This window comes from Sceloporus occidentalis, unplaced genomic scaffold (assembly GCF_023333645.1).
Source record: "Sceloporus occidentalis isolate IW3139 unplaced genomic scaffold, rSceOcc1.0.p SCAF_6, whole genome shotgun sequence".
NCBI lineage: Eukaryota > Metazoa > Chordata > Lepidosauria > Squamata > Phrynosomatidae > Sceloporus > Sceloporus occidentalis.
Window position 1 is genome coordinate 136601398 of NW_028316986.1, and position 21378 is coordinate 136622775.

Consider the following 21378-nt stretch of genomic DNA (forward strand, 5'->3'; position numbering starts at 1 on the left):
AATGTTGGTATCATCAGGTTTTGGGCTGTCTCTTGTTTTAACCTTGTACAGCCACACTAGTTCATGTGTTAGGAGAAAAGTGGGACATAAAATAAATAAGGGTTCAATTCCCTTCTTGAGCATAACCCCCATCCACACTCTCAGCCTCAGAGGAAGGCAATAGCAAACCCACTCTGAAGAAACTTGCCAAGAAAACCCTATGATAGGTTCACCTTAGGGTTGTCATACATAAAAAACCAACAATAATAACAAACAAAATGCTTAAATGAAAAGGTACAGCAAAAGTCTGAATGCATAATGTGATACATTCGTTCTCTGATATGGAAGTCACAATCTGGCTTTAAAAACATTAGATTAATTCTGTTGAACACTTATTTTAATAACGAAGAGATTCATATCAATATCCTTTCTAGTTTCTATCTTTTCCGGTCAAACCCAAGTTGTCCTAGACAGCAGATCCTGAGCTATAGCTTACATTCTACAGCTGTGAATAACAGGGTATACACACACACACACATTGGAAGGAAGCAAGCAGCAGGATCATCCAAGGATTTCTTGTTCACTAATGGAATACAGCTTGTTTTTAAATTATCTGGAATAAGGGTTAAGTAGCCATATGGCCAAGGCAGCAGAGAACACCAAATTCTTCATTATGTGGAAAGCTAAGCAAAGTATTATTCAAACGGTTCTCTCCAAGGTGAGAATAGGCAGCACTACAACTCACTGTAATTAGGTTCAAAGTGAGGAATAATAACCATGTAGACAGAAACGATCTGAGTCAAGATTACACGGTTAAGAGGCACTGAAACCAGGCTTCCCCTAACTTCTCACAAAGATGCTGTGTATATGGCCTATGACTTACAGAGGGCCCCAACCATGTTTGTGTTCCTTACCAGATCGCCCCTTTGCCCCTTCCAAAAGAGAGCACTGAAGATTCTAATGCTGATAACTCTCTTAACACATACACCAAACATAGTTGTTATTAAAGGTGGTGGTGGGAACGGGGGGGATAAGACATGACACACTCTCATGGTTTCTGGAAGACAAAACAGCAGATTCTTTCTACCTGTCGTGCTTTATGGGCCGTCATAATGTCATGATTTCTTAGACAGCTTAAGGCCCTTGCATCAGGGGAGCGTCCCACATTCCAGTCAGAAACAGCACCGCTGTCTATCATCCACTGTGAATAAGAACATATGCATACATGTTTAAAGGAATATGGTACAGTACCTGCCTGGCAATATGATTCATGGTAATGCCATGTTTCCTCACGCAATTCTGGCCCCGATAATCTGGTGGATTTCCTATTTCATACGTAGATGTTGCTGCACTGTCTATCCTCCACTACAGAAAAACAAAGTAAAATATTTACATAATACTAACAAAAAGAAAGGTTTAGTGACTAAAATAAATTTTACCTGCTTTTCAATGTTTTCCTCAGTTACAAGTTTTCTAAAAACAGCTTCTGCTATGGGAGACCGGCAAATGTTCCCTGTAGAAATAAAGATTCAGTCCAGTGACTTCACAATACAATCTCACACATATGTGCTCCTATCTAAAAAGCTGTAGGTACACACATAACCTGTACAGATAGGTGCAAGGAATGAGGGCGGGGGGGGGGGGGAGGGAGGGAGTAAGCCTTCACCAGCTTTGGCTTCCAGTTTTCTATCTGATTAGATGTTGCTTACTCTTCCATGCAGTTTCCCCAAACATGCCTGCTTCCCACTCTCTTTCCATGCATGGACCTATCAGCTTTTTGTTCACAATAATGTCTCCTGACTCAGTCACCTGAAGGAGCTAACATCTTATTGCAGCTCTTTTCCACAGCTCTTCCTCCTCACCAATGCTTTGCCTCTTTCCAATCCTGTAATGACTCCACCTCTGTTAAGGGCTTTGGCAAGGAAGCACTGCTGCTCTGAACCTCACCTAACCCCACAACACAAAATATAAAGGATTTTTAGTGCTGTTATTCGTTAGCCACAGTAGACTGAAATGATGGCATGCGGCCCCACACACAGTCACACAACATAACAAGTTCAGGGACTCAGAAGCAAAGTGCAACATCATCACTAGGAAATTACAGTGGTAGAATTCAGCCTACTCTCCTTTGCAACATCCCTAATCCTATGTTTTAAGATGTCCACAAATCAAAACTGGATTTAAAATAAAAAAGCCACCTACTGCTTAAATGAAGAAATAAAGATGGTACATAGATTGCTGTCCTCAAGTGAACAGACACTGCAATAACTTGAATTTCAGTATATTTTCACACCACACTCTTAAAGAAACTACTAACCAACCACACCACAGAGCTATATTAGGCTCTGGCTTCAGGAGTGCTATCTTCAATAACAACGGTATTTCCTGCCACTGTGGACAACATTTCTATTCAACCAGTCCAGCAAGCCCGCAGTCTTGGTTTTTTCTTTGATTCTTCTCTGTCGTGTATCCTTCAGATCCAGACCACAGCCAAGGCTTGTAGATTCTTTTTATACAACATTGCCAAAATCCGACCATATTCTCTGCCTCTACAGCCAAGATCCTGGTCCATGCCCTAGTGGTCTCACGACTGGATTACTGTAACGTCCTCCTGGCTGGGCTTCCTCTTTCTCACCTCCGTCCTTTAATCTCTGTCCAGCATTCAGCTGCACGCATTATCACTTCCACCCACCGCTCTGACCATATCTCTCCTGTGTTGGCATCCCTTCACTGGCTCCCCCTCCCTTTCCGCATTCAGTATAAGCTCCTGCTGTCAACATTTAAAGCCCTCCATGGACTGGCCCCTCCTTACTTATCAGACCTTCTTTCTCCTCACCTTCCAACCAGGGCCCTCCGTTCTGGTAGTCAAGGCCTACTGTCTCAGCCCAGGATTTCCTCTGCCCCATCCCAGATTCGCCCCTTTTCACTTGCTGCCCCTCACTCCTGGAACCTTCTTCCCCCACAAGCAAGAGCCATCACTTCTTTAACTAGCTTCAAAACGGAGTTGAAAACCATCCTGTTCAGAGAAGCCTTCCCAGGCATTGCATAATTGTCGCTTACTATCTGATGTTCTTTTGTTGCCTGTTTATCGAACCATTTCCTGTATTGCTATGTATTGTATATGTATTATCCTACTTGAGAGTATGTATTTTCCCTAGATGAAGATTAACCTTCCATTATGAATCCAAGCCCTCCCTCCAGTCCATCTGCCTTGGTCCAGGCCTCGGAGGTAGAGAGGAACTGCTGGACCTCTTACCCTTTCCCGCCACCACTCTCTTCTCCTTCTGTGTCATGTCTTTTTAGATTGTAAGCCCGAGGGCAGGGAACCGTCTAAAAAGATTGCATGTACAGCGCTGTGTAAATTTACAGCGCTTCATAAATAAAGGTTAATAATAATAATAATAATAATAATAATGTTAAGTGTACCTCCAAGCTCTTAAATAACTATATCCCTATGCCCTATATCTCCTGTTTATTGCACAAAAAGCCTCTCAAGTAGTTATCTGCAGTTCCACAATGTTTTGTATACCACAACTGTTGACAAAATCCCTGTGCATTGCACTGGCTACACAAACTGGTAGTGTAAAAAAGAAAGGCAGTAGCTAGCTACTAAGAATCATGGCTGTCTTACAGGACAAATGAATTCAGCCTTAAAATTAGAAGTGAGGACACACCAATAATCTCAAGGCTTTTATTGGTTTTCAGTAGAACTACTGAGGAAGTCATGTGCTTTACTGGCATGACGCATCTGAGGGTGAGCATGGTTTGGAGCCAGAGCCCCACACCAGCTAACTTCCAGCTCCTCCCCAAGAGTCACATTGCATTGTTGCAGCCAGAATTTTGCCATGGTTCATCACCTCTGATCAAAGTTTTGGGAGAGTTATTATTGTCTCAGGGATGTAGGATTCCTCTGAAAGAAACATTTTATAAAATATAAAAGGTTTTTTCCCCCAGCCAAAAAAATTGAAGGAATTCTGGGTGTGGGGAGTTAGAGACAGTCCTAAGGGACACATGACTCCCATCCTTATGTGTCAGAGGGAGACAATTTTACCAAATCATATCACTATAATCACTAACACAAAAACACACAAACAAAAAAACTAAAATAATTTCACTCAAAGTAAAATTACAAAGATTTCTACTGACGAATATCAGCTTCCGACTTCAGCTACAATTTAATTTATCTAAAAAAAAAAGTTATGCATTTTTCTAATGCCATGTGAGTAAAATATAGGCTAGGCCTCAATCAAGAGATGAAAGCAATTTGGAGGGAGATATAAAGCCTTCCTTCTCTGTCCCCTTCCCTTCAAGTTAGATTTCAAGTGTGAATTCAAAGATTCAATAAATAAAAAACAACCGCCTTACATTCATTTCCCAATTAGTATATGTGACTATTTTCCTGTCACATCATTTGTCCTAATCAATGAAACTGAGTGAGAAATAGTAGGACCAGTCTTTTAAATACCAAATAAAGTTAATCCCTTCAAAGTACACTGATTTAGCTAAATTCAACCTCCATGTTCAGTCTTGGGGAAAAACTCTGGGACCAATCCTGCATCAATGTGTTGAATCCCCCTTTAATAATGTCTTGTGATACCAAGTCTTGTAATTACAAGTTGTGCAAAGTACTTTCTTCAGCCCATATTGATATGTTGTCAACCAGTTTTACTCTGGTGTTGACAGAAAGAAATTTCTCTCGTTCAGCTCTAGCTCCATTAGGCTGAGGGACTTTAGTCTTGCTCTAAATTTCAGTCCAAGTTCCATTTTGCTGGGCAATTTCATCTATTTCTTCCCGGATGCTGTGGTAATCGTGGGATGCACTTTGGAATAAACATAGCATAATAACATATTCTATTCTATTATACATAATATTGTACAATAATCCTAGTGGCAATAAGACAGGCAACAAATACTTTCCTTCAAGGAAAGGTAATTGTTGCCATATAACTTCAATGTCTTGTTCAAGACCTGCAGTCTTGAGGATTCAGAACTAGATACAAATTCCAGTGAAATTAGTGGTATTTACTGCCCGTTAGAATGTGCACAGAATAGGGATTGTAGCACTTTTTAAGGATGGTAAGTGATTATTTTTGACAGGTTCCCTCAACAGACATTGCAAATCACAAAATGCCCCAAAAGATCATCTTTTTCAAATTAAAGCCATTTATTCATAAAGCCACTCCTTTTGCAAAAGATTTTGGGCTACACTACTGAACCATGAGAGAGCAGAGTTGAGGTTTGCCCCTCTATGGAGTTTATCACATGGGGAAAATCAGGGCTTTAAACAGGCACTTTCCCAGGACAGTTGCATGAATCCTGGGAACAATTTGTTGGTGGAGCATTCCTGGTTCTTCCCGGGATAAGTCCTCTCTAAGTGCAATGTGTGTGAAAATCTTCGGTGCAACTGTGTGACTGTCCTGGGAAAATGCCTGTTTAAACCCTCAATTTCCCCCCGTGCGATAAACTGCTATATGCTATGTGAAACAAAACTGCTGCTTGGAACAGCTAGTTAGTCACACACACACACCCCAGGTGTGTGTGTGTGTGTGCGTGTGTGTATACCTTCAAGTTCCTGCTGACTTAGGCAAGGAGCACTGAAGAGGTGGTTTTTCTAGTTTTTTCATCTGAAATATAGCCTACAGCACCTAGTATTCACTGGCAAGTCTGACATCCAAGTACTAACCAGAGCTGACCTTGCTTATCTTCCATTATCAGACAGAATCTGGTGCCTTTAGGGTATTTAGGGACAAGCCGCCTTTATTGCAGCTGGTCAGCCATTACTAAACATCTTATCAGAGAACCTCAATAACTTTCTACAGATCATGGTTCTTCAAATAACTCTATGACAACTACCATAACATACAGCTTTCGAACCTGATCAGAGTGTTTAACTACATTAGAGGGTGGGGTCCTTTCACCAGACAGGATCCAATAATGTAGTTCCACTAACAGAACCTCTTTAGTCAGAAGTATCAAGAAGGGACAATTTTCCCTCCTCCTTTCACCCTCAAAAGCTACCCCAGGGACTAGGGAACATCCGTTCTTTGAGAGGCACAAAGGGATGTGGGGAGGATAGGAAATAGAAGAACACCCCATTATATTAGAAATGATACCCTAGCATAATGTGTACAATGTATAACACCAAGCAGAACATTTCTGGGTCCCTTACTGCTGTTAAATATTTCCCATTTCTTCTTTACATGTAATGTATGCTATTTACTGTGAATAGCACAAGAAATTCACAGACATAATTTGTCAAGTATTAAGTAGCATATAGTCTCCTATGTAAAGAATACCTACTACTACTGTTACAAACTGAAAGCAGATGGTACAGTGATATTTGACCAGCATCATACTTTGAAACCAGCATAAAATTAAGAAGGTACAACATATACCCTTCTATATTTCATAGACAAAAAGGAGGGATGTTTTTGCAACAGCCATATCCTCATCCTAAGAATTATAGCCCAACCTGAACATCCCAGTGTTGCAGGTGTCCATAACGCAGGCCAGGTTCACACAAAAGCCTGATCCATAAGTGTTGAAAATTATGGCATTACAAAGGGGGAAGAAGCAACATGAGCCTGCATGATTCTTGGCTGACATTAATTGGCTCCTCTTGCAAGCAGAACCGACTAAAAAAGGACCATATATACCCACATATTCAACCTGAAGTACAGTGGGCCCTCCATATCCACTGGGGTTTGGGTCCAGGATCCCCTGTGGAAACCAAAAACTATGAGTGATCAAACTCCATTAAATACATTGGTGTAGTAAAATGATATCCGTTATATTAAATGCCAAAATCAAGGTTTGCTTTTTTGGAAATTATATCTTTTTGGAATATTTTAAATCTGTGGATGGTTTAAATTCGTGGATATGGAGGGCCAACTGTATAAGTCAAGGTCAGGTCTTGGGCCAAAATTATGGATTTTAATATGACTAGTGGATACGCCTAGGGTAAATCTTAGGGGAAGGGGGCTCAGCACAAGGTTCCTCAGATCCATTCCAAGGAGAGGTGAAAGCATGAGTACCACCTCAGGGGGTCAGTTGCCCCTGGGTCCCCCATTGCCATTTTCCCACCCAGGCATTTAAAAATGGCCAGAAGTGGCAATGTGGCGGAGGGAGCAGAGCAGGCCTGATGTTATCTGTGGAGGTTTTGTTTCATGACACACCACAGATAGTAAAAATGGCGTAGGGCAGCAGTGTTCAGCTATTTTATATATAATGACTTTAGCCTGTATACGATTTTATTACAGTAAACCCTTAACTATTGTAGGTTTTCTTTTCAGATCTGATTATTCAGTTTTGTAGATACTTTCAATGCCAAACTACAAGCATTGCCACCTCCTAGAATGACCACACTGTTTAAAAAACAAACAAACAAAAACTTCAGCAGGATCTGTCCTTCTCTGTGCTCTTCTCCATCTCTTTTCCAGACCCATTTCTGCCTTGGTACCACAGTGCCATGCTCCTAAGCAACCCCCACTACCCTTGCCTTTCTCCTGCTCACTTCCACTCCACCACCACTTCCACTTCTCAGCTGCCACCCCCTCCCTCTCTTCCAGCATTTGGAGCCAGGAATTCACATGTCATCGTGGCTTTCCCATAGGTGGCATCCCTCGCTTGCTGGCCAGGCTGGTAGAAGACACACGGAAAGGAGCATATACTCCTGGAAGTATGGACAGCTGGTGAGGAGGCCCAATGGTGCTGATGGGGGGGGGGGGGGCTGATACTGGGTCGTAGCCACCTTTTGGGATTCTTTTAAAGATGTGAGACACTCTCACCTCTTCCCTTGCCTGGCTGGCCTTCTGAGCTGAACTCGGGAGGACAAAGGACTCCCAGTGAATGCTCTTTTGCAGCTTACAGGAGCCTCACCCGAAATTAAAACAGAAGAACAAGACCTACATATACCTGAGTCTGACTTGGAAGAAAGGAAAGGCAGATACAATGAGTGCTTAGCACTGGGTACATCATTAACCCCTGAAGGGCCATCCTTTTTGTTCCCCCTCTCTGCTCCCCCTTGGAAAAGCAATCAGCAAAGCCAAACGTAGGCAGGCACAGGTCTTTGGCTCAATGCTCAGCATCAGTTGTTCAATTTTGCTAAGCTGTTGTGGTGTTCAGCCAGGATCTAAGGAGTCTTGATTGCAAGCTGAAGGAAAGAGAGAATAGAGTTGGTGGGGAGGGGGCTCTGCCTATCCCTTCAGTAGTGGAAGTTTTTAGCTGGCAGTCTACTGAGATGTGCGTCTGGGGGATGTGTCACTTCTTGCCTTCTGGATGGAGACTGATAGGAGCAAGCAGTGAAGCCATACCATACTTTCCCCCAGTCTAAAGACAGGGGGTTGTATTTGCTGGGTGGGAAAGCAAGTGCTGTGTCTATGTAACTTAGTGGGTCACCTGAGTGCTGTGGGTCTTGCATTTTATGCTTTACTTCCCCATTACTCCTGTCAGTCACTGCTAGTTCCCTCCCCCTTCCATTGGCAATCTCCCACTTTCTACAGAGTTTGAGCTTTCTTTCCTTTCCAGTGTTATTAACGTGTTTACTGGCATTCATTAGAAAATCTTCTTCACTGCCCCGCTCACCCTCCTTCCCCTTGTTTGGAGGCTCCAATGGATGAGATGGGTTTCCACTGCTGTGGTGTTATAATTTAGCGATGAGTTAAGTTTAGCTTTCTAAAACTTTTTTGTGTGTATTCTTGGTTGTTTATGAGGTTGGCTCTACTTTCCCAGTGATATTTTACATAAGGAGGTCCTAGGCTGCAAAAGGGGGTGCTGGTGGAGGCAGGCATGGGCAGGTTTTCATCTAATTTTTTGTTCTCACAAGAGCCTCCATGCAATAATTAAAGGAAATGTTTCAGGCCCTTTCCTCCTTCTGCAAAGTTAAATGGGCTGCATTCACCAGATTATAAAGACAGAAGGGTAGGGGAAAGGAAGGTGAGTGGTAGTGAAGGAGATTTTCTAATGGAATCAGATTAATAACACCAGTTTTGCATTTAATGCTTTATTTTCCCTTCATTACTGCCAGTCAACTGCCAGCTCCCTCTCCCTTCCCTTGGCAGCCTCCCATTTGAAAGAGTCTTGCCTTTGCAACTGATGTTATTAATGTGTTCACCTGCTTCCATTTGTCAACTCCTTCACTACCGCATTCACCCACCCCTTTTGATATTCCGATATCCAACTGAGCCCCATTGTGTGGAGGCTTCAATGGAAGAGGTGGTTTTCCACTGTTGTGGAGGAAATGAGGGATTCTTTCAGGTTATCCCAATCTCTTCTGCTCTCCCCATACTGGCAGGGAAGCAGTGCTGAGAAGAATGGAAGGAACTGGTATTTCTTTCAGGTTATCCTGACTCCTTCTAATCTCTGCACCCCAAAGGGAGGCATCAAAGGGCCTCCACTGCAATTTTGGTGAGGAGAACAGTGAGGAGAATGGAGGGAATCTAGGCTTTTTTCAAGTTGTCATGGAACAGACTAAGGCAAGAGCTAAGGTGGGGAAGCACCAAAGAACTGCCACACTGCAATTTTTCGAGTACCCTCACAAGACTGAGAGAGACTTCAAGAGACTGTGAATGTGCGGTGAGGCTTGTAAGTCCCTATTAAAAATGGTGCAGGGCAGAAGCAGCAAGCCCTGCCACCTGCCTGCTTCTGCCTTGTGAAAGATCTTCCTCATCACCTCAAACACATCCACCATGGGTTGAATCTGAAGATCAATCTTTTTGCTTTAAAGAATGAGTTTCAAGCAATCTAATTGTATGTATTATAGAGCACCTACAACTCACACACATATAACATTTAACCTCTAGATCAGTGGTCCCCAACCTTTTTCTGGCTACTGCCCCCTTTCCTCTTGGATCTTGGAGCCCACATTCTTATTTCTTGATAGTAGGTCTGCTGTTCTACTGCAAATTCAAAACAATCAATCAAGGTCACCGTTTCCTTTGCACCCAGTCACCTTGGGAACCGCATCGGAGCAACTGGCTGAGTAACAACTGAGAAGTCTCTTGCCTATGCAGGCCTTGCAGCAAGGCTAGCCTGGGTAAGAGGTTTCTTAGTCACTTCTCAACTGCTGTTCAATTGCTACTCTCTTTGCCATGGTCACCCTGGGAGCAGCAACTGAGCAGCTGGCTGCTCAGCAATCAAGAAAAGCAAAGGCCAGTGTGGGAAAAGAGCCTCTTAGCTGCTCTTCAGCCAGCTGCTCAGTTCCTACTCCCAAGCTGACCAGGTGGAATGGGAGACGCTTCTTCCTGGTAAGGAAGGACTCTCAATCCTTCTTCGTTGGGGCAAAGATGGGCACAGCTGGTGCATGTGTAGCAGGTTTACAGAGGCCACATGCTCTGGACTAGAGACTGGCATGGACAGGAAAAGGAAGAGATTTTAACTACAGGAGCCACTCCAAGGTAAAGGTTTCTGGATACTCTTCCCCTTCTTTCCCCAGTGATATGTCTTCCACACAGACTTTCAAGTGTACACACACACAGTAACATGATTTCTTCTTGTATCTCCTAAGGCTTCAAATACAGTCACCTCTCCTAATGCATGGATCTGATATCCATGCCCTTGAATATCTGCAGGGGGCGACTTCTGCTCTTTTTAATGGCGTGCCCCATTCAAACCTATGGGGCTTGAAAATGCGCGAGCCTTCATTTTTGCCAGGAGGTGGTGGTCTGGAAGGATCCCCCACAAAAACAGAGAGCCAATTGTACTTTATTTCAAGATATTGAACCAGGAGAGAAGGAAGAATTCCACATTTTTGCATACTAATTTTTTTCTTTTAAAGGGTATATTAACATTTTAAGACACTCTACTGACTCATTTTCCCTCCCACAAGCAAATCAAAAATAAATGTACAGAGATGCAAGGGCCATCATATCACTGTTGCATCTTGAACTCAAAGTTTAGAAAAAGCAAGTTGAGCTTGCTCTGTTGAAAAACCTATAACTTAAGATAGTAACCTCTATTCCACAGATTTTAAAATGGAGCTACAATTGTTTGCAGGCTTTCCTAGGAATTAATCCTACTGAGACTAGTGACAAAGGTGACATGAACCTCCTTATTTACTTCTAGATCGAAACCACAATTCATGTAAATCATATTGTGCCACAAAGAAAACTGAACCAAAAAGTGCAATTGCGAGGGTGTCTGCAAAGCAGACAGATGACCAAAGTTATAAATCAGCATCCTGAGGACTCACAAATATACCATTCTGTAACAATTAATTCCATGCTGAATGAAAGTGATAATACGGAGTAAGTTCTCTTAAGGAAATTATCCAGAGTTTTGGACCATCATGATATGGACAGTACTGACTATTACCTCACTTTCCATCTATTTTTATTCCAGAGAGGCAGAGAATGCTTGAAATAGCATCTACAATCACATCAGTTAGCCTCTTGAAATCTGCTCTCAAGGCTCAACTTGTGTGCCTGTATTTGAAAACAATTAGATTGGCAAACATAGGGACAAGGTATTTTTGGCAGCAACTCCACATTTGTGAAACTCAATTCCAGATGGAATAAAACAGGCTTCATTATTACAGGACTTCATCAGCTCCCAGAATCACACACCATTGGCCATATTGGCAGGGGCTTCTGGGAGTACAAAACAGTCAACAGTTGAGAAACTCTGCTCTAGTAGTTGTATTGACAGCCATGTTAATGTTTTTGCTGGCCACAATTGTTTAATGTGATTCTTCTCTTTTTAATTTCAATGATTATGTTTTTAAATTGTATTCAACTGCAAGCAACCTTTTAAGAAAGAAAATCAAAAAGTGGGATAAAATATATGAAATACATTTTACTAATGTACATTCCATTCTATCTTTTGGTCTTGAAAAGTATGGTTTTCGAAAGCTGATCTGTGCAATAAATTATCTTTTCCTATGGGAAATTCCTATGGGAATTCTAATTAATGGTCTTTTGGCAGCGTTCAAATCCGAATGCAGTTTGTTTCTTTATTTTTTTTAAAAAAAAACTAGTGACACGGACATCATACAACTAAAGGCATGAGATCTGCCACAATTATTATTATTATTATTAAACTTTATTTCTAAAGCACTGTAATTATACACAGCGCTGTACAAAGTCAGTAAAATTAAAGAGTATACAAAAGCCTGCCCAAGGCGTACATTCTAAGATAATAACAATTAAAAGAGGAATAGATAAAATTACATATAGAAAAGAAAAACAAATTAAAAACATCAAATATAAAACAAATCACATCACATCAAATATTATCAGACAGCCAGATGACAATCACAAATTCCCTGAGAACGCTTCCCTAAACAATATGGTTTTCAGCTCAGCCTTAAAGCTGGTTAGGGAAGTGATGAGCCGTGCATGCAGAGGAAGAAGGTTCCAGGAATGAGGGGCAGCAAGAGAGAAGGGAAGGATCCGGGATGGGGCAGAGAAGACCCTGGGTTGGGAGAGGAGACTTTGGCTACCAGAGCGGAGAGTGCGAGTAGGGATGTAGGGAGAGAGAAGATCGGTTAAATAAAGAGGGGCCAGCCCATGCAGGGCTTTAAAGGTGAGTAGCAAAAGTTTGTACCTGATGCGGAAAGGAAAAGGGAGCCAGTGAAGGGAGGACAACAGAGGGGAGACATGATCATAACGGCGAGCGAGTGAAATAACGTGTGCAGCTGAATGCTGAACAGAAATTAATGGGTGGAGATGAGAGAGGGGAAGCCCTGCCAAGAGGAGGTTACAGTAGTCTAGTCGTGAGACCACTAGGGCATGGACCAGTGTCTTTGCGGTAGAAGCTGAGAGATATGGACGGATTTTGGCGATATTATAGAGAAAAAATCTGCAGACTTTGGCTGTAGTCTGGATCTGAGGGATAAATGACAAAGAGGAGTCAAAGATGAAACCAAGACTGCGGGCTTCCTGGACCGGCTGGATAGAGATGTTATTGACAGAAATAGAAAAGGAGTAGTGAAGGGTGGGCTTAGGAGGGAAAACAAGAAGCTCTGTCTTGGACATATTGAGCTTCAGACGCCGATGGTGCATCCAGTGGGAGCTGTTAAACAGGATGACACTTGCTGCTCTAGCTCTGGCGAAAGATTAGCGGTGGAAAGGTACAATTGGGTATCATCGGCGTACAGATGGTAGGAGAAACCAAAAGAACTGATAAGTTTGCCAAGGGAGAGTGTGTATAAAGAGAACAGAAGGGGACCCAAAACAGAGCCCTGAGGAACTCCAACAGATAAGGGGACAGAAGACGAGGTCTGACCACCCGAGACCACTGAAAAAGATCGATCTGACAAGTAAGATGTGAACCAATCGAGAACAAGGCCCGAGAAACCAAGGTCAGAGAGTACATCTATTAGGAGACAGTGGTCCACGGTGTCGAAGGCCGCAGACAGATCGAGTAGGACAAGGATAGAATAAAGGCCATTTGCCTTGGCCCGCAAAAGATCATTCGAGATCTTAGTAAGGGCCGTCTCTGTGGAGTGCCGTGGGCGAAAACCAGACTGGAAGGGATCCAGAATGGAGTTGGTTTCAAGAAACTCAAGACAGCGTGAATAGACAACTCGTTCCAACACCTTAGACAGAAAAGGAAGAAGAGAGATTGGACGATAGCTAGCCAAGGAAGAGGGGTTGAGAGAGGGTTTTTTCAGGATAGGGGAAACTAAGGCATGTTTGAAGACTGAGGGGAAGGAACCTGAGGAGGGAGAGAGATTAAAGATGTAGAGGAGGGAGGGTAACAAAGAGGGGGCTATAGAGGTTAGAAGACGAGAAGGAAGTGGGTCAAGAGAGCAGGTGGTGGGTTTTGATGAGTTCAGCAGCGAAGAGAGTTCTTCCAAAGAAACAGGAGGAAACACAGAGAGTTTATTAGTAGGAGGGGCGAGGAGATTAATGGTGGGAGCCAAATCATGAGGAGTTAACTCAGAACGAATGGTAGTGATCTTTGTAATGAAATAATTGGCAAAGTCGGAGGGAGAAAATAATGGAGAGACGGAGGGAGGAGAGGGTTTTAACAGTGTGTTGAAACAGGAGAACAAGCGCTGCGGGCGCCTTTCGTTGGCGCAGATCAATGATTTGAAGTAGTCTTGTTTTGCCATCGACAGGGCGCGTGAAAAGGATAAAAGAACGAACTTAAAATGGATAAAGTCGGCCCACTCCCTGGACTTTCTCCAGAGACGTTCGGCTGCTCAGGAGCAGGACCGGAGAAATCTAACAATGGGAGTGATCCAGGGCTGAGGCCTAGTCGTAGAGGAAGAGGAGGACACGCGCATAGATACTGGGGCAAAGCTGTCAAGAGTTGAAGAGAGAGTAGAATTCAGTAAAGACATAGCTGAATCAGCAGAGTCCCCAAGATTGAGAGAAGCTAAGGATGAGTCCAAGGAGTGAGTGAGATGGTTAAGAGAATGAAGATCGCGGAACTGGCGGAGGACGGTATGATGGGGAGGTGGGATGTAGGTAAGAGTAAAGGAAAGTAGGTGATGGTCAGATAGTGGAAAGTCAGAAGCTGAGTAGTCGGACATGACACACTTGGAAGGGAGAACTAAGTCAAGACAGTGACCAAGGGAATGGGTTGGAGAGTTGGAATGTGGTTGGAGACCGAAGGAAGCTAAAAGAGAGCTGAAGCGAGAGGTTGAGGAATTCTTGGGATCGTCGAGGTGGATGTTAAAGTCACCTAAGATCAGGGAGGGGACAGTATCTGAAAGAAAAAATGTCAACCAAGACTCGAAATCTGTGAAAAACTGAGACACTGAACCAGGAGGACAATAGATGATGGCAACCCGAAGTTGCAGAGGAAAAAAGAGTCTAATGGAGTGTAATTCAAATGAGGAGAAAGAATAGCTGGGGGGAGGAGAGAGAACCTGAAACTGGCAGGACTTTGATAATAAGATGCCGACCCCTCCTCCGCGACCCTCAGGGTGGCCAGTGTGGGTAAAGGAGAGACCGCCAAGAGAAAGGGCAGCAGAGGTAGCGGTATTGTGGGCCAGAAGCCAAGTTTCAGTGAGGGTGAGAAGATTGAATGATTGCGACAGAAAAAGATCATGGATTGCCGCTGCTTTTGGGGCAGTGGAGCGGCAGTTCCAGAGAGCGCAAGAGAATGGGAGTTGAGAGATAGGGAAGGGGCGGATAGGGATGAGATAGGGAGAAGGAGAGGTGCGAGGAGCCATGGAGAAGAGAGGTTTGGGTGACAAACAGATGGCAGGAGAAAATGTAGAAAAGAGAAAAGCAGAAAAATAAAGGTGCAGTCCAACAGTGCTGGATGGGATGGGCTGACAATCCCAAGACATGAGGGAGTTGACAGAGGAGAAGGGTAGCTATAAGAGTCTCTGGACGTCCCAGGTTCTAAGGGTGGTTCCTCTCAGGAGGCAGGCTGGCTGGAATTCACAAGGGAGGAGGGGGCTGAAACAGTGCCCTTTTAAGGGGAAAGGCAGGCCCCACCTCTCTCTCTGCTGAGCTGAAGGTGCTGCTGCTACTTCCAAGGAGTCCCAGAACAATGGGAAGAGGGAGGGAAGGTCAGCATTCAGGAGAGGTTCCTCTCAGGAGGCAGGCTGGCTGGTATTCACAATAAGTGAAAGAGGCAAACAAATAATGAAAAAATAAGATATGATCCATTTTTGCTCATACAAGGGAAGGGGGGAAACTCTATCAATTCTCTTTCTCCAGATGCAGCTCCCTGGATATCACCCTACACTGTTTTGAGATTTCTGAATCTGGGAACAACTTTTCAGGGGCACTGAATGCAGCAAGGAAAAAAAAAGGGGGGGGGGATACGTAAGTATCATTGCACAAATGTAATTTTACTTGCCTTCATCAACTTTGATACAGGGAGCTGTATTGTACGAATGGCATACAAGAGAGTTTATCTGAAACTCCAAAATGATCACTTGTTATTATTGTAACGAGCACTACAAAATAAATGGAAAGATTTGGGGAGGGGACTAGATTTCTTTGATTTAAAACTTTAAAGGCCATTGCAATTATTAATGACTTTCCCCTTTTACACCAGCCAGTCCTGCCTCCAGTTGCTCCCCCTACAGATGTCACTCACCTAAACAGCAAATGTATCAGGCTTAACTTCCCCAGCCACCATAGTGTTTTGCAGTCAAAAACAGTAGCCTATCTTTTCCACTCAACCACACCATTAGAAACTGATCAAAACAAAACAGTGCCCTGTCACCTTGTCATTCTTCCCTTGGAAAGGAAGTATGGTTTTAGAGACTAATCTGAAACTCTCAACAAACCATTATAATGCCTGGTGACAATACCATGCCATACTGTTACAGCACTATCATCCCACTTTAAACTGCTATGTTTGCCTCCTGTGGCATTCTGGGGTTTATAGTTTAGTGAGGCATAAGGTGTCTCTGGTTGAGAATGCTAAATGCCTCTCCCTTTACTGCAAATCCCAGGATTCAACAGGAGGCAGCCCTAGCTGTAAAAGTGGAATAATAACACTATAACAGTGTAGTGCGTTATTATAAAAACATGGAACAGCTGCTGACATAAGAAAGGCTGATTGTGGAGGGATATTATTTCTAACACCTTTGCCTGATGAAGAAGCCAGTGGTGCTTTGAAAGTTTGTAACGTACACTTTATGCATTTTGGTTGACCCAATAAAGGTGTCAGTTTTGTGGATTTGGGATGTTATTGTACTTTGGCCAACACAGCTACTCCTGGATATGTTTCCTGTTGCTTTTGTTGCTGCTGTCATGCGTGTTTAAGTCATTTCTAACTTATGATGACCTGAAGGCTTACTCAAAGATATAGCTGTGTTAGTTTACAGAATCAGTATGCAGAAGGATCTTGTAGCTCCTTTGAGACTAACTGAAAGAAAGAAGTTGGCAGCATGAGCTTTCCTAGGTGTAAAACACACTGCAGAAATAATCCAGTTTGAGATCGCTTCAACTGCCCTGGCCCAGTGCTAGGGAATTCTGGGAGCTGTAGTGTTTGTGAGACATTTAGCCTTCTTTGTCAGACAGCTCTGGTGTCACAATAAACTACAATTCCCAGGATTCTATAGCACTGAGCCAGGGCAGTGGTCTCAAACCAGATTATTTCTGCAGTCTGTTTTGGGCCAAACTGTACTTTCTCAAATGCTTTTGGAGGAAGTAGACTTTAGTCTGAGAAAGCGCATGCTGCCAACTTCTTTCTTTCAGTGAGTCTTAAAGGTGCTGCAAGATCTCCTAAGGCTTATTATGGTGACCCATGTCTTTTTTTAACTTAGTAAGTTCTTGGCAACTTTGGAAAGCAGGGTTCAATTCCCTGCTGAGCCACGGAAACCCACTGGGGGTGGCCTTGGGCAAGTTGTGTGTGAAATTCAGAAACGGAGAATAAAACATAGGGTAGTATTCAAGCATTAAAACCAACTGGGGGTCAAGTCACACTCTCTCAGCCTCAAAGCAAGGCAACGGCAAGCTACCCACACCTCGAATAAACATGCCAAGAAGAAAACCCCATGATAGGGTTGCCATGAAACAACTCAAAGGCACACAGCATTATTATACACAGAGTCGTGTGTGAAATTCTGAAATGCAGAATAAAACATAGGGTAGCGTCCAAGCATTCAAACCAACTGGGGGTCAAGTCACACTCTCTCAGCCTCAATGGAAGGCAATGGCACACAGACAAAAACCCTCTCTGAAGAAACATGCCAAGAAGAAAAACCCATGACAGGCTCCTTACCTTGAAGGCACACACAATAACAGCAACAACATATAGACTCAGGTCCTTTGGAAACAATCTACTGCAGCCTAGGAAGACCAGGTTGGCTGTGGTCTCCCAGAGGGACTATGGAACAGCCTGCCAGAGGAGATCCATCAGATTCCCACTCCTGAAGCCTTTAAAACGGCTGCTAAAACGGATCTCTTCCGGCAGGCCTTTCCAGATTAACTCCCCTCCCTCCCTCCTTTCAATGATTATTGATAGGTCCTGTCAACCCCACAAAAGACGTCTCGCCTCAAGCACTTTCATTTTTAATTAATTAATTGTAATTACTATTTTATATTGTTGTTGTTTTTATCTTCTTATGTTTTTAAGGGAGGGAGGGAGGGTTGGGGGTAGGGGGATTGTGCTGAATTTTACATATTCAATGTATTCTATTGTTGTTTTTGTTTTTTGTCTCGTACCCGCCTTGATCTGTAGGGAGGCGGGATATAAATAAATATTATTATTATTATTATTATTATTAACACACACACACACACTCATATATATATATTAACATATATATTATATAAGTAATATATTATATATTTTATATATTATATGTATATTATATACATTATATATTTTATATATAAAACATATATTATGCAAGTAATATTTATCATATGTGCATATTATATATATAATTATATAAAAATATTAATATATATTATACAAGTTATACAATTATATTATAAATTTTATGTTTATATTTATATATATTTTTATATATGTAAGCATATAAATTATATAAGTTATATATATATATATATATATATATATCATGTTACATATATACCTATAAACATATATTATAAGTAATATATATTCTATACATTTTTATATATAATATATATCACATTATATATATATATATACATGTTAACATATATATTATATAATATATCAACATATATATATAAATATGATAAATATATATACATACACATATAATATAATAATATGTATGTTAATACAACATATTATATGTATATATTTTACATATAATATATGTATTACATAATTACATATAATATATATAATATTATATATATAATATAATATAATATAATATATGCACTGTGTATGTGATACATATAACAATATATAGTATATATATATATATAATATATATATTAAACAATATTATATATTGTTTATTATATTATATATATAATATATTATTATATGTATAATATATATAATGCATATATTATATAAATAGTCTATACATTACAGTATATATATATATATATAATATGTACAATATATAAGAAATATCACTTATATAATATATAAACACCATATATTAAATATATATTGTTATTATTATTATTATTATCATTACCATTAACATAAATATAACATATATGTTATATATTACATAAAGAATTGTGCTGGAAAGGAAAGGAGGGGAAAGGAGAGCAGCAGAGGGGATAAACAACCTCTCCCCCCTTCCTTCCTTCCTTCCTTCCTTCCTCGGGGCCCCTTCCCGACCAGCCCTTCCCTCCCTTCACTCACCGAGGCAGACAAACAGCACAGACTTGGCTTCCGCGGCCGCCATTTTGTGTGGCCCCCAAAGAACCCAAAGGAAAAGTAACGGTGACGACGAGCCGCCTTAGAAATGAAGCCAAACCGCTTACGAACGGCCGTAAAGCAGCACACCCTGGCTGCGCTGTTTTGCGACAACGGAGGGGACCTTGGAGTGTGGGGGGGAGGAAGGGGCGTCTATCATTCTTGCCTGTATGATAATAAACCACATTTTTTTAAAATTTAGGAATAAATTAAAGCTTTAAAAATTAATCCGGCCCCGGGGGTGATATCCTCAAGTGGTCAGCCGCACTCGGTCCCTGTGTGGGGGTTTTCCCGGGGCAAGAAAAAGAATCAGGCACTTGGGTAGACAGCTATGCTTCTCTATGCACCTGTCCCAGGTGAGCAGCAGCACTGGCCGCCGCCGCCTCCTCTTCTGCGAAGGCGGGTCTGTGCTGCTGCTGCTATTTGTGATGGGGCACCATTCCCTCCATTGCAGCAGGTGCAGCTCTTCTTGGGAGTGACCGAGGCTGCTTGGCTTTCCCCAGCTTGTTTTCCTCTGGAGTCTTCTTGGAAGGAGTGAGTACTATATGTGCCTCTTTTTTGTGGGTCTGTTTTGAGACTCACAAAACACACTGCAGGGAATAATGGCAAGGCATATAGACCAAGAAAGTAATATGTTCTGTCATTTGTTCTAGACCAAGAAAGTAATTTATTTATTATAGACCAAGAAAAGTAATTTGTTATTTTGCTATTTGTTATAGACCAAAAAACTAATTTTGTTATTTGACCAAAAAAGTAATTTGTTGTTTGTTACAGAACAAGAAAGTAATTTGTTATTTTGTTATAGACCAAGAAAGTAATTTTGTTATTTGTTATAGACTAAGAAAGTAATTTGTTTTAAGGAGGAGGGGATAGTGGGGTTTATTTTATTATATTGTATGGATTTTATTGTTGCAAGCCACCTCGATGTTCTTGGAGAGGCGGGATAGAAATAAATGTATTATTATGATTATTGTTTTAATAAGTGAACCAGAGATGATCCAGATGATAATCTGATGCTAAGATCTGTGACACTATTTGAAGTGTTTTATTTAGAATTAAAGTGTCATTGTTTGTCCTTGTATTCCACTGAGATGACTCTGTTGCTTATAAGTGGTTTGTTTTGTTGTTGTTGTTGTTTGGTGTTGTAGTTTTGTTGTGTTGTGACTGTATGTTTGTTGGATGAGAAGATAATCAATAAAAAAGAAAACAAAATAATAATAATGACAAGGCATACTTGTGAGACTGTAAAATATTAATAAATGTGAGTTTCTGCATTATTCCCTTTCTGGTATTTAATAAACAGTTACAACTCACGCATACAAAAACTGGATTGGCTGTCTGCTCTATCTCTCTCTCTCAACCTAAATACAAAACACATCGTGCAGATATAATCCAGTTTGGGACCACTTTAACTGCCCTGGCTCAATGCTAGGGAATCCTGGGATTTGTAGTTTATTGTGGCTCCAGAGGTTTTTGACAGAGAAGGCTAAATATCTCCCAAAGCTATAGTTCCCAGGACTCCACAGCAGTGAGCCATAGTAGTTAAAGTGGTGTCAACCTGGATTATTTCTGCAATGTGGATGCAACCACAGAAGGAATCCTTGAGGTTGTTATCCTTCTCCATCTGTTCCTCTTCATGGATTGTTCCTTTTTGTTGTTATTGAGTGTACTTCATATTTTCATGGTGATTGGCTCTAATGTTTAAAGCTTAGCACATTTTCCAAGTGATGGTCCCCGCTGTCACCAATATCTTGATGTGGTGGAGTCTTGCTCATATGTTATATAGGTTTTTGGCAATTATGACATGGAAGCTTTGCTCAACACATGCCCAAAGCATGCTGCAAAAATAATCCAGCTTGAAACTGCTTTAACTGCCCTGGCTCAATGCTAGAGAATTCTGGGAACTGTAATTTTGTGAGACATTACGCCTTCTCTGTCTGTCTGAGAGCTCTGGTGCCAAAAACAGAGGCTTAATGTCTCACAAAACTACCATTCCCAGAATTCTCTAGCATTGAGCTAGGGCAGTTAAAGCAGTTTCAAACTGGATTATTTCTGCTCTGTGTTTTGGACCATAGACATTAGAGCTGATGTCATGTAATTCAGGGGACTGGCAAGTTATTACTCTTAACTTTTCTTGACTACATTGGATTCCAGTCAATGTCTGAT

The 21378-nt window shown here is 41.7% G+C and overlaps 2 protein-coding genes across 4 annotated transcripts in view; one reads left to right on the top strand and one right to left on the bottom strand.

Moving 5' to 3' along the window:
- The window catches only part of LOC149311434 (low molecular weight phosphotyrosine protein phosphatase), a 41385-nt gene extending 22082 nt beyond the window's left edge, over positions 1 to 19303 (bottom strand). For 2 of the 3 annotated variants that reach the window (XM_089531053.1, XM_089531052.1), the window contains exons 1-3: positions 19159 to 19303; positions 1419 to 1492; positions 1231 to 1344 (exon numbers count right to left, since the gene is read on the bottom strand). In XM_089531053.1, coding sequence (XP_089387179.1) covers positions 1231 to 1344; positions 1419 to 1492; positions 19159 to 19201 — 231 coding nt within the window. In that variant the 5' untranslated portion in view covers positions 19202 to 19303. Of the gene's footprint in view, positions 1 to 1066; positions 1181 to 1230; positions 1345 to 1418; positions 1493 to 19158 lie in introns of all 3 variants that reach the window. The other variant, XM_089531054.1, reaches the window with a different exon arrangement.
- A 346-nt stretch (positions 19304 to 19649) lies between these two features.
- LOC149311435 (SH3 domain-containing YSC84-like protein 1) overlaps positions 19650 to 21378 on the top strand; it is a 40775-nt gene continuing 39046 nt past the window's right edge. Inside the window, exon 1 of the mRNA XM_089528573.1 lies at positions 19650 to 19746. Coding sequence (XP_089384699.1) covers position 19746 — 1 coding nt within the window. The 5' untranslated portion in view covers positions 19650 to 19745. The remainder of the gene's footprint in view (positions 19747 to 21378) is intronic.